Source organism: Pithys albifrons, chromosome 2 (assembly GCF_047495875.1).
Source record: "Pithys albifrons albifrons isolate INPA30051 chromosome 2, PitAlb_v1, whole genome shotgun sequence".
Classification (NCBI taxonomy): domain Eukaryota; kingdom Metazoa; phylum Chordata; class Aves; order Passeriformes; family Thamnophilidae; genus Pithys; species Pithys albifrons.
The window spans coordinates 93,971,924-93,985,665 of record NC_092459.1 but is presented as its reverse complement, the minus strand read 5'-3'; the positions used below and the strand labels follow the sequence as shown (position 1 = coordinate 93,985,665).

General features: G+C 39.4%; 1 protein-coding gene across 3 annotated transcripts in view; it reads left to right on the top strand.

Annotated features, from left to right (window-relative positions):
* Positions 1–13,742, top strand: part of KCNH1 (potassium voltage-gated channel subfamily H member 1) — a 198,190-nt gene that overhangs the window by 91,592 nt on the left and 92,856 nt on the right. For all 3 annotated transcript variants that reach the window (XR_011699751.1, XM_071577874.1, XM_071577887.1), the window contains exon 8: positions 10,052–10,251. Coding sequence is in view for 2 of the 3 variants with exons in the window: in XM_071577874.1 (XP_071433975.1) it covers positions 10,052–10,251 (200 nt within the window). In the remaining variant the exon portion in view is untranslated. The remainder of the gene's footprint in view (positions 1–10,051; positions 10,252–13,742) is intronic.

Below are 13,742 nucleotides of genomic sequence, written 5' to 3'. Positions count from 1 at the left end.
CTTGGTGCTCCACAAGCACTTAGGTCACTGGTGGTTTCACAGTGTGACAGCTTGGGGCAAAATCACCTTGAAGGGTGCTGGTGAGCGTAAACCAGGTGAGCTACAAAAGACAGGATTTTGGTTAAACACTTACTGTTATTTTCAGGATTTTGTTTAGTTTTTTTGGTTTGGGGACAATACAGTTAATCCAGAGAAGTTGCTTCTCTCTGGGATCTGAGACTAGGGTTATGCAATTTTTACATCAGCTGGCTGGATGAGGCCAGCACTCTACCACCCACCTCTGGTTCACTTCACAATGAAATGATAGTACATCCATCCCACTCTGCTTTTATATTTGGGTAATTTATAGGCATTAAAATTTTACCATTTCTTTTGTTCTCAGGGAAGACAAAGCCTATAAAAGACCCTGCTGTACTTGCTACATAGATAGCAAAAGCTTTTGCAAGTCATTGGATGGAAGTCAGTGGTCGAAGAGAAATCTATTGTCTTGGTATTTCTCCTAACTGTCTCCCTAACTTTCATCACAGGCATACGTGATCAGACCTGTGGAGTAGTTCAAAGCCCACGTTTATGTGCATAGCTGAGTGGAGTTTTTAAACCTAATGAGAAGTTAGATCACAGCAGTCTTAAGGGAGGCCTTGGGTCCTTCCTCCTTGTGCTCTCACTAATGGATTCAGATCTGAATGTACTCAACAATCCAGCTATCAACTTCTTTCCCACATGGGTGCTCTGGTGGGAGTAGAGGGAAGCTACCTGAATCCAACTATCATTTACAACAAAGAATTACTCTAAAGGCTGCACTCAGATGTGAGATACCTTAATTAAATGAGGTTGAAGCAATGACTAGAAGGAATCAGATGGAAGAATGTTGCTTAGGCATTCCAAGTGACTTTAGCCATCAAACTCTTGTCTTGCAACAGTGATGGGGACAGGTTTGGTCCAGAATTCCATACACCCAAGTGCTGCATCATGGCTTTGGTGTGCAAAATTCAGATCCAGTTCTGGACTCTCAAAGGCCACAGGTAGGTTACTGGAAAATCAGGCTCAGTATTTGCCAACAGAACAGGCCTGAGCCAGAAGTATAAAGCCTGGCAGAACATGTGGCAGCATTATAGAGAAAGGGTCAGAAAGTATGGATAAGAGATGATCTCCTTGAGTCTTCATAGATTTCCATCCTGCAAGGCCTTGTAGAAGAGATCATCCAAGTCACAGAGGAAATATGGTGAACAGAGGAACCATAAAAACTATCTGGGTAAGCAGTTTCACATGAAAGGAGAACTTTTCCTAGTTGTGGTTTGTTTGGGGGGTTTTGTCTATGTAGCTCTACTTCAGTAACAGATTTTAAAAAGAGAAGAGTTGGCTTCTAATCAAGGGAAACCATTTTAGATAAGTCGAAGGTGGATAAGAAAGAGCTTTCAAAGCAAAAGCCTTCATATTGGTGCAAATGAGTAAAAATCTAGAAGCATTATCTGGAGATTTAATTTTAACCAAGTAATTGAAAATGCCATACATTACCCTGTATAAACTGTAGAAGAAAAATTATACCCTTAAATGGCTCAGTTGTCATTTAAATGGTGATCTGTTCATTAGTGCTGGGAAATGAAATGGAAATCTATTTCAATTTTCTAGACAATTTAAATTTTATTGTCCATAAAATTCTACAAAACAGTAGAAGAGTGTCCTTTCTTGCAAATTGCAGAGGAATAAATTGGATTCAGCATTTTATTAATTCTCATAATGGTAAAACCTGCTAGTGAACACATTGGACTGAAGTCACCCCATGTTGATTAAAGTATCCCACTGGTAAGTCTGGACTGGTACATTTGGAATAGATGGTTTTTGTGGCTGTTACCTATTTGTACACTTACTTTTCTCTTGGTAATCAAATTGGCTCAGTCTAGAGCAAGGCTTCACATTGTGGTACACATAGTAGTACACATGTGGAGCAAGATCTTGATGATGCTCTATGTTTTAAGCATGTGTACTTCAGCAAACATGAAGCCTTGCTCAAGACTAAGCCCTCATGACTGTCCTGAAGATGTTGTGATAAATACTCTGTTTTTTACAGGAATTGTACTTGTTCTAACTAGTTGTAAAAATCAGTACATTTTCTTGACATTCTGTCTTTTCAGAGATAAACACATCTTGTGAGGGATAAAACATTGAGAGGTCGCTGGGAAGTGCTGTTTCTGTGGAATTATCTTCCTTTTTCTCTAGATCTTACCTCTGAGTTATCATGCTGGTGTTTCACCTTTCAAATCTTTTTGCCTGTTGATCTTGCTGACCCACAGTTTTGTATTTTGACTGAAATAAAATTTGATTCTGCAAGGAGATTTCTGTGGACTCATTAATTAAAGTAACAGTTCTTTTAATGTCTTTTTGGTATCAAAGGCTCAGGCCCTAATTTCAGTTAATTACTAGGTATTACTGTGTTTGCAGTTAGTCATAGCTTTCTGTCAGTTTTAACAATTTACCTGCAAGCTAAGGCAGAACATACACCTTCCTATCTGGTTTATGATGCACTTTTGGATGTAATATGCTTTTACCTCATTGGGACTAACCAGTCAGAGGAAATATAGGGCCTTGCAGAAAAATTAATGACTTCAGGCAATTTAATTAAGACGAGTCAGATTAACTCATTGATCTGCAAGTGCTGTTTGTTTATAGAGCAAGAGCATGCAGCCATATTTTCCTGAAAGTGAGAGAAGCTTGTGGTTAGGGATTTCAAAGTCTGTCAGCTTGATGTCTCTCTATATCCAGGATACTCTTTAATTCCTCTCAGTGTCATGTTTGTGTTTCTTCTGTTGGCCTCCCTTTACAGCAGAAATGTATTATATGACCAGATTCTTACTCCTTAGGTTCAAAACCAAGAGCACATCTAAGCCCTTACAGGTTAATTTTGACTTACTGTGCATCTGATTACATTAGTAATCTGCTTTTCTGCAAGCATATTGGCTGCAGTGGAGTCTATAGCTGCCATTAGATTCCCTTCTGGATGACCTTAGCACCTTCAGTGTAAATACAGTATTAAACTAGCTGTCAAATGAATCATGAGATTTGTGAATCAGGATTCTTGCCATTTTACTTGTTTGAACACATCTTAATTTTTCAAAATCCAAATTTTACAGTGTTAATTAGTGCGATTGTGTTAATTTAGTCAGGTACTGTTGTGCAGAGGTAGGACCCTTGGTCCTGGAGGTAATTGCCACCACCCTGTCTTAGTATGGACTGGCAGGGTGCTTTTCAACCTCTCTTTTCATAAACAGGGTCTCGGATCCAAGATACAGCCTTTCACAGAGAGCAGAGTGGTGTTGGCCCTTCACTTCAGTTTAGAGAGAGCTGTTTGTGTTGGAGAGCTTTCTTGCAGGGCTGATGCTGAAGTTTGTTCTTTTAGCTTTTATTTACTTTGGCTCTGATCGCTCCTCTGATCATTTTTGGTGTGTGTGTTTTCGCATGCTGTTTTTATCTGCCCAAACATGCTGAAGGCAAAAGAAAAACCTGTTGTGCTGCTTGGGCTTGTGAAATTCTTGTGAGCCAAAACACCTGTTAGTGCTGGTACCAGCTGTGTGGGTGCTACCAGATTGAATCAAAATAAAACCCCTTCAGTTCTGAAGCATCCTAAGGGAGGCTGGAGTTCAGCATCTTTGGAGGATTTGTTGGTTTACCAACACTTTCTTCTCTTCTTCCATTTTAAGGCTCAAACTGGCAAAATTGCAAGTTGATAACAGGAGGTGTCTGTGCTGCTGCAGTAGCAGTCTGTGCTTTTATTTTGTAGAGCTAGGAAGGGGTGTAAGGAGGGAAGAAGTGGGAGCTGGTTTTGGTGTTTGTTCCATAGCTGTTCTTAACTCTTCCTTTTCAGACAGGCTATTTTAAGGTGCACAGATGTTTCTACTACTCTAGACCTTCGTAGTTGCTTCAGTGGCTTCTTGGAGCAGCTGTTCCCTTGTTTATGTTGCTGACTTTCATTTCATTTCTCTTCTTGGGTTTTCTTGTGATAAGAAAACAAAAAATATTATGTGTCTGATGCTCTGTTGTTTACCCTGAGTTAACTGTGTCCTCACTGGTGTCCTAGTCCTTTTGAAGGGGAGACATTTGCATTGTTGCTGAAGCGCAGCATAGTCCTTCTCTGTCCCAGTTTTGTTGTCAGCAGGTTGATTTTAGCAAATGTGATGATAAAAGTGAGGAGATTAGCAGTAGGATTTGACTAAGACTTCAATAAAATTTGCCTGTGGTCTCTCATCTTTCATCCTAGAAGTCAAGTGATTCTGCCATGTAGCTTGATGTGTGTGTCCCTCATGGCCTATTCAGGCTTTCTGCTTTGCTTTGTCCATTGAATTGATTTGCAGACTTGCTCAATTGATAGCAGTGTGCCAGTTCTTTGATCTTTGCCATTGCTACTGCCTTGCTTCTGAGGTGCAAATGACAAACTGGTGGAATAGAAGAAGGAGGTGGAGCAGTGTATTTATTGTTTTAATCCAGGAGAATAGAGAGTGTGGGAAGAGCAGGATCTAACAGTTGCTGGGACAGCATGGGGGAGAGTTGCTCGGGAATTCACTTTCTTGCAAAAAATGTCTTTTTCCCAAGTTGGCAAATTCAAAAATTGACATACATGCTAAGATGATAGTAGCAATTGTAATTTGTTTTCTACCACGTGAAAATGTTATGCAAATCCATTGTGAAAATTCATGAAGGGTTAATATTAATCGACCTGTTAGTTTAGGGGTAACTTGTTTATGCTTATTCTTTATTAGCTAAATGAAATTCTAACTCTATACATTGTATTAGTAAAAAACAAAAGGTAGAGTACACAAAGCTTCCTAAGAATTCTGCTTCTGTCTGGATAGAAAACAGGGCAGCCTATTTAAATTCTGTACTGATTCTAGAAGGTTAGATACTCAATAGGTATATCTTGCTTTAGATGCTTTGATTTCAAGTAGCAAGGCTACAAATAACAATTCTATCAAAACTAATTCTGTAAACAGTTCATTGATAGATACCTTTTCAGTTTGGTATTTGCTTTCAGACTGTAATTAGCAGTTCAGCTTTTTCCTTTTAACTGCATGCTCTCTACCCATAAGTAGACATAATTACCACTAATCAAGACCTCTAATCTCAACCAATTATAAGCTCTTACATTGTTTTAATTGCACATTTTAAAATAATGAAGTTTTCTCATATAATTATGATACGATCCATACAATTATAAATTCCTGCTTTTCTTTTTATCTGATCAGTGTTAATTTTGTGTGACCTGACAATGTGCTATTTGAAAAACGTCTTTGAGACATGCAATTTTTTCGGTTAATTTATGGTTGTGTTTCATATTCAGTAAGAAGTAATACAGTGCAACAGGTTTTTAGGGCTGTGGTTTCTCACCACCATCTATGAACTTAATAATTTTTTGTAACCTAAGAACTTGTTGGTGAACCAGAAGTACAATTATATGTTTAAATCATTTGCTATTTGTAAATCCTGGTTCTTGTTCTTTGAATAGTGTTTGGGTTAGCACAGCATGTAAAAGGGTATGTTTTGGGTTTTTTTAGTTAAGTAGAACTTATTTGCAGACAGACAGACTTTCTGGATCAGCTTTCCAAAAAGTGAAAATGAAGGCTGTTCAACTTCAGAAAGTGCTGCAAGTCTTTGGGGCAAGATGTAAGAGGTTATTCATTAGTTTATGTTGGCCTCACTTGTTGCTGTGTAGTTCTTATGTGCACATTTTGTATGTGAGGGCTTTGGATGAGTGCATTTTGAACAAATCATCATCAATCTGATGATTCATCTCAGGAACCACATGCAGCACTTAAATCTGTAATTGGGGTAATTGTAAAACTCTCATTCTTACAGATAGAAATTCTTCCTCCTATAATTCTAAAATCAGATCTCAGATCTTTTACTGTGGTTGTTGAGACCTACGCTGACTTGTATTTATGTCTCTATTCTTATTTGTTACATCATTAAAAGTAGCAGATGATTTGATGACCTTTCCAACCTATGTCTGACCTTCCCGATTCACTTGTGTGACTAATTTGCTATTGAAATTATTATGCTTTTATCTTTGACATTGTTTAAACACTGGCTTAAATGGAGCAACAAAGACTACATTGTAAGTGGGTAGACACATTGTTGGGACAATGTGTTTTTCTTTTTATATTGTCAGAAAAGAATATTAATGTCAGGGAGGGGGGCTCTATCTTTTCTGAAGGATCTTAACATTCACAGAGAAAACATGTTGGGGATTTTGCTCTGTCATAAATAGCCCAACTTTCTTGTAGTACAGTGTGTGTTTCTGAAATCATTCTGGGGCTGCAGTCTGCTGCAGTGGGTTCATTTCATTATTCCTTTGAAAAGAAGGAAAGGCACACAGCCAGCTATTTCTATGCAGAAGAGTTTAATGTTTAATATGCTAATGTATCTACCCAATATTAGGCTGCTTTAATGTGTCCTTAGTAGTAATAAAATGGTTAGCTAATGATAAATTAAGGATTGCAAGTTTGGGAATTTTTTTAAAAGTGAAAAATTAATCTAGGCAGGAATAATTTTTCTTGCCAAGATAATTGTCATACTGAAGCTGCAATTTGCAGTGGTAATTGCTTGCCTCATAATAATCAAAATGGAGAACCAAATTTCTGTTTTTCCTTTAGACTTCATGTAGCTGGACTGTAACAGGAGAGAGTGGGGACCCCATTTTGCCCTTGCTGGCATAGAGCATGCCAAGGTACCAAACCCCCAGGTCTTGTTGTTTGCTAGAGAGCAAGAGAGAGTTGTATGGACATAGGTATGATTGCCCAGAAACCTACAGATAAAAATCTGCTTGTGACCCTCTTCCTAACCCGTCCCCTATTTCAGTGCTGTTCTGGCTGGCAGAAGGACAATATTTGTGGATGCCTTGTGCACTGCAGTGTCCTGTAGAGTTGTGTTTGCATCTGCATAACAGAGAGCAAACCAGGACTTAGGGAAATGTAATGCTGTTCTAGTACAAAACACTCCTGAACTAGGGAGCTATTATGGTGAATCTGGTTTTTAAAGCATTTTATCATTCTTCACCACTCATTGCATCAGTCTTCCCAGTATGGTTCTGCTCAGGCACATGTTAAGGTTAAACAGAGATATATCTGTTTCTGGTCACTGTATCCCTATTCATATTCTCCATTTTTCTTTAAACTGAGTCTGCACATTTTTCTGTATATTTTTATACCCATTTGTACAGAGTGGTAGTTGGAACAGGAGAGAGCTGTTCTTTCTAAACACTTACAAAAAGAAAAGAAGTCATGCAGCATCAAGAAGGAATTCAGTAGAGAATCAGCAGTGTAAAGGCCTTAAGCAAATGTAAATTTAAATTGCACATCTCAAAGATGAGGGGAGAGAGTGTCCTGTATGTTTCTTTTGCACAATATCAAAGGGGTTTTGTTGGTCTTAGGATCCTAAAACATCTTAGTTGGCTTAAGAATATCTGCCTATAACACTGACCTGAATAAATAACTGCATTCTCAAAGGAGGTAATGGCATGAAGATTTTTTTTTTAATAGGTGGGGAGGGAGGATATAAACCACAAAAATGGGTGTTTAGATAAGGCAAAAAACTCCCCTTTTTTGGTAAATATGGTTTCTCATTTATTTATTTTTATTTTGAGTGGTAAAGATATGATACTGATAATCTGGTGCCTGTTTGGGGTCACAGGAAATGATAAAGAGGAAGAACTTATTCAGCAGTCCAGAGCACTTACTGGTGGTTATTGTCACATCTGCAGTCTGACTGTTCCTCTGCCTCTGCACCCAGCCTGACACAAGTCACTAACCCGATTCACAACATAGGAAAGCTACCACTGAGGCTTCCTGTCTGTCCCTTCCCTTCAGGGATGGATTAGCTGGAAGATCCCCAGCCTCTGCAAGCTATCAAAATGTGATCACTGAGGCTGCCACCAACCTGCTGTTCTGTCTTGGGCTTCAGCAGGCGGATCTTCTCAAATCCTGTGTGTTTTCATTTGCTTCTCTTCTCAGTTGGAAACACTGCCTTTTTCCCCCACTAATGTTTATTCTCAAACCCATCTCAGTGAACCAGTTGGTTTCATAGTTGTGTTGAGTGAAGTCAGAAGGGCTGTGCAGTGGTCTGCCTCTGAGGGCTCTAGCTCTTGCCTCAGGCCTTGCTGTTCTTTTGCCTGAAGAATATAAAACATAATGTGAAATTTTATATATTATTAAACCTGCATCTGTAAGTTACTGACCCATGGTAGCTATTTATTACATATTCCATCTTCTGCTTTGATGCATTGCTACTGTCACACTGAGGTGGGTAATGATGACTCAGCTTACTACTGTGATAATGCACTTAAAGCTTGGAAATCTGTCACTGATGGCATTTCAGCACAGGCGCTATAAACCAGAGATGAAAATTTAAAATATTTGCTGTCAGGGGTTATGGAACAGATCCTCCTGAGTGCAATCACACAGCACCTTCAGGATGGACAAGTGATTAGACCCAGCCAGCATGGGTTTAGGAGGGGCAGGTCCTGTCTGACCAACCTGATCTCTTTGTACAATCAGCTGACCCACCCGGTGGATAAGGGCAAGTCTGTGGATGTGGTCTATCTAGACTTCAGCAAGGCCTTTGACACTGTCTCCCATAATATATTGCTGGAAAAGCTGGTAGCCCATTGCTTGGACAAGTGTACCCTCTCCTGGATTAAGAGCTGGCTGGAGGGTCGGGCCCAGAGAGTGCTGGTGAATGGAGCTGCATCCAGCTGGCGGCCAGTCACCAGTGGTGTTCCCCAGGGGTCTGTGTTGGGTCCAGTCCTGTTTAACATCTTTATTGATGATTTAGATGAGGGGATTGAGTCCATCATCAGCAAATTTGCTGATGACACCAAGTTGGGAGGGAGTGTCGACCTGCTGGAAGGCAGGAGGGCTCTGCAGAGGGATCTGGATAGACTTGAGAGATGGGCTGATTCCAATGGGATGAAGTTCAACACGGCCAAGTGCCGGGTCCTGCACTTTGGCCACAACAACCCCATGCAGCGCTACAGGCTGGGCACAGGGTGGCTGGAGAGCAGCCAGGCAGAAAGGGACCTTGGAGTACTAATTGACAGGAAGCTCAACATGAGTCAACAGTGTGCCCAGGTGGCCAAGAAGGCCAATGGGATCCTGTCTTGTATCAAAAATAGCGTGGCCAGAAGGCAGTGATCCTTCCCCTGTACTCTGCATTGGTGAGGCCACACCTTGAGCATTGTGTTCAGATCTGGGCCCCTCAGTTCAGAAAGGATATTGAGGTGCTGGAGCAGGTCCAGAGAAGAGCAACAAAGGTGGTGAAGGGACTGGAGCATAAGCCCTGTGGGGAGAGGCTGAGGGAGCTGGGGTTGTTTAGCCTGGAGAAGAGGAGGCTCAGAGATGACCTCATCACTGTCTATAACTACCTGAAGGGAAGTTCTAGCCAGATGGGGTTTGGTCTCTTCTCCCAGGCAGTCAGCAATAGGACAAGGGGGCACGGGCTCAATCTCTGCCAGGGGAAATTTAAGTTGGATATTAGAAAAAAATTCTTTGCAGAGAGAATAATCAGGCATTGGAATGGGCTGCCCAGAGAGGCGGTGGATTCCCCATCCCTGAAGGTTTTTAACCTGAGATTGGACGTGGCACTGAATTCCATGATCTAGTAAATGAACTGGAGTTGGACCAAGGGTTGGACTTGATGATCTCGGAGGTCTTTTCCAACCCAATTTATAATTCTATGATTCTAAGCTATTTGTCTTAAAATTCTTGTCTCTTCTCTTTTGATTTCTTAAGGTTTTGGGTACTACTAAGTTGTTTGATGGACAAAGACAAATAGTTATGTTTCAGGAACTCCATGAGGTAGGACTTGCCCTCACAAAACCAGGTTGTGGTCCTCAATTTGTAGTGCTGAAGGTGACCTCTAAAATGCATGTGCTCATCAGGCCTTCCTAACAAAGCACTGATATTGAATTCATTTTCATGGGCCTGGCATTTCCAGTCATAACACACAGTGGAACACAGGCTGATCATCACAACTAATTATGTATTATCTCTATGGTTCTTTTTCACAGCCCTTCTGTATGCCACCATTTTTGGTAATGTGACAACCATATTTCAGCAAATGTATGCTAATACAAACAGATATCATGAAATGCTGAACAGTGTCCGGGACTTTCTAAAGCTCTACCAAGTCCCTAAAGGACTGAGTGAGCGTGTGATGGATTACATCGTTTCCACCTGGTCAATGTCCAGAGGAATAGATACTGAAAAGGTAAGTAAATTAAACGCCAGGAAAGAAGTCACATCCTGAAAGTATTCCATTAAAATAAACAGGAGGTACTGTCTTAGTAAAGAAGACAAATATTCTTTAAATAGTTCTAAGTAGTAGCTTCCCTTAATTTTAAACTTTCAAATACAGTATTGCAGCCATTCTATCATACCAACATACACTAGTGGTAAAAGTATGTGTGCTTTGCTAGTGATATGGCATGAAGTTATATAAAAATGATGAAGGAGAAGGCTTAGTTTTCAGTAAATAAGGATGATAACTAAATAACAAGTTCCAAATTGTAACACAACCTCACGATTTCTCCAAATGATATTTTTGGTATTATTTCTGTTGTGAGGTTGTTTGCAGCTCTGTGGATGTGAAAACAAAGTAAATATTTTCTTTGTCTTTGTAGAATATGAACATAATATTCTGTGTGCAGGTTTGAGATATTAATGAAAGCTGGAAGTATTTAATAATGTATTGTTTGAAATCTACCTTATGAGAGACAAATGTTATCATTTTAATTCATTGAATTTACAAGTAACTTCCCATCGTGTCTTAAAATAACTAACAGCCTTTAACCAGAACAAACGTACAAAAGCAACTACTTGCCTCCTTCGTATTAGTTGCCAGCTTTTATGAGATAGATGCTGTATTTCTTCTGTTTGTAAAGAGATATGATTTGTGGGGTGGATCATTCAGGAAATCATACCAATGCTCTGGTCACCAGCCTTCTGGTTGGCAGCTTAATTTAGTATTCTAAACTGTAGATGATGCAGTTAAAGAGCAAATAGTGTCATTTCTATATAGCTGTTAAAGTGTTGTTATGAAGGAGAAGAACAGATGTGGCTTAGCACTGGGCTCTCTGGAGACCAAGGGGTACACAAGGTCCTGTTTGCTTTCCTAAATATTTTCGGCATCTGTGCTATTTTTAGATCCCAGACTGTGATTCTGTAAGCACTGTCTGTCATACAAGCTTTCAGAAAGAAATGATATTTTAGTGCTGGATGGCACTAGTTAGGAGCTGTGTGGAACTATGGATTTGAGGTTGGTACGTTTTGGTGAAGGGAGAGACAACATCTGAGGATACATAGTGTAGTGAGTGCTGCTGCTTTCATTCACCCCACATTACAAGCTCCTGTCATCATTTTAACAATGCAACAAGAAAAAATTTGCTATGTAAAACATGGGGGTTTTTTTAGTTTATCTTTGAAGTTCACTGTTGACTTCCCCTGATAAGGAGAGAAATGCTTTAAAAATGCATTTGGAGACAGCAGAATAACCAAACCAAGCACGACAATTCTCACTGTAGCCTTTAAATAAACAGGCAAAAAGTCTCCAATTGGTTGTTCTCAATAGCTGGTGTGTTCATAGCTGAACTGCCACTGGTGATGACTGGTAAACCAAGAACTCAGCTTTCATCTCAGTGAGAAAATGTAGCAGGTAGGAGGCTGACTAATGGGTGTGCCAATGCATGACCTCCCAGACCTGAGCTCTCTTGGTTTGATGCCTGTGTTTAACTTCTAGGATGTTAAGCAACGAATAAAACGTGTATTGTTCATGAGATAGAACAGTGGTAGTTGTGCTACTGTGTAATGCAGTGCAGCTTCCTGAGGAGGAGGCAGGTATTTAAATATGAACTTAGCACAGAATTGGTGGTCTCACTATTTTGTTAGCCACAAATTTGACATCTCACTGTTAACTGCCAACATGTTAAAGAGTGAATAATCAGATAAAAGCAAAGCCTGTAACTCTAGAAAATGCCAGTATAAAAAAATTTCGCCAAGAGCTACTGAAAACTTCTAAAATTAATCCATGATTATATTTCTTACCTCCCATACAAATTAAAGTCTTCTGCCATTTGTCTGTAACTCTCAAATATCTTTAATCTCATTAATTTTTTGTGAAGTCTAGAGACAATTTCTTTAAGTGGAAATGGAAAATGAGTTAACATCTTCTCAGACTGGAAAACCAAGGGGTTTTTGGCTAAGAACATAATTTAAAATATTCTCTTTTCTATTCAGATTTCTATTACAACAACCTTTTTATATGTGATATTTAAGTAACTGCAAAGGGTGTGTCTAACTACAGTAGTAAAATTTGGAAAGAATCTGCCAGTACAAAATGTTTTTGTTGACAGAGTAAATGAGATAATTTAAAAGACAGTTATGACCCTTTTCTTTGTTCTATGTTAAATGTCAATCTTGCTGCTCCAACCCATTTCTATGAGTCTACAAAACTGAGAATTGGGAGGCTCAGATGCTGCTTGTTTTGGGGTGGCCAAGAAAGATCATCTGTGAGTGCCCTGCACTTAGGTGCTATAGAATATGTATTTTTGGAATTAATATCTGTAATAACAGGTCTGCTTGGAGGTGGGCCAAAGATAATGATAGTGGTGTCAGCGTCATTTGCCTCTGGAGTACGAGCATGGAACTAGCACTATGCACAGAGTTATCAGTTTGATTCTCTGCTCAGGTCTTGCAGAGATCCTCACTGTAAGGCGCAGATATAGCCAAAGTGTTCCCTGTGTTACCTTTATGTTTTTCAGGAGTATTTGCATCGAGGCAGTGCTTCTTTTTCTTCTCCTCTATTACCATCTAGGAAAATGTGTGGAAGTAACTCTGGAGCTCAATCAGAGTGTTCCTTAATTGGATGTAGAAAATAAAAAAAGAGGCAGACTTAGACTACTCAATGTTTTTTCAAATAATACATCCTGGATGTGCCTCACCATAGACTATCCTCCAAGGATTTTTGTCATCTTCAAACCGTGTTTATGTTGTGTATTTCCAGTGGTTTTGCCAGAAACTTTTAATCTGTATATGCAGTAGTAATTTTGTATTCTTTCCACTCAGCTGTCCGTATTATATTAAAATCCCTTAGAAATGGCCCTCACCGGCACCTGCTGTGCTAAGCATCAGTTTGTGTTCTCTTAGGAGAACACATTGCCGTGAGGAACATTGCATTTGGAAGATCAAATCTTGCCCAATGCAGCATCAAAACCTTAAAGTCCCTTTCTTGCATAAACAAAAAACTTGTTAGTCCCACTGAGGGGTAAATTTGAATGGCTGCAGTTCTCAGTATTATGAGTTAATTAAACTTTAATCGACTCTTTGTTTTGTTTTGTTTGGGTTTTTTTGTTGTTGGTTGGTTGGTTTTTCATTAAAGAGCTTAGAGATCACACTTTTTAGTACAATATTCTCTGGCTTGGAGCACATAATTTGTGCAGGCTTTTCATGGAATCTACATATCAAAAAAGTAGGTTACCCTTTAGAAACAATCCTTCAGGAAGCTTTTCTTCAACACTTTCTGTACTGCTGTGCTCTCAGTTTTATTGTCTTAAAAATCTGAGGCGTTATGGTAATTCAATATCCAGTGTAGCATGTTGCTGAGATAAAAACAGTGTTTTTCTTCAGGTATTAAAAAGTAGGCAAAGTTAGTATTGTGGCCTATGTGTGTAAATAATATAAACATAAATGTACAGACTGAGATTG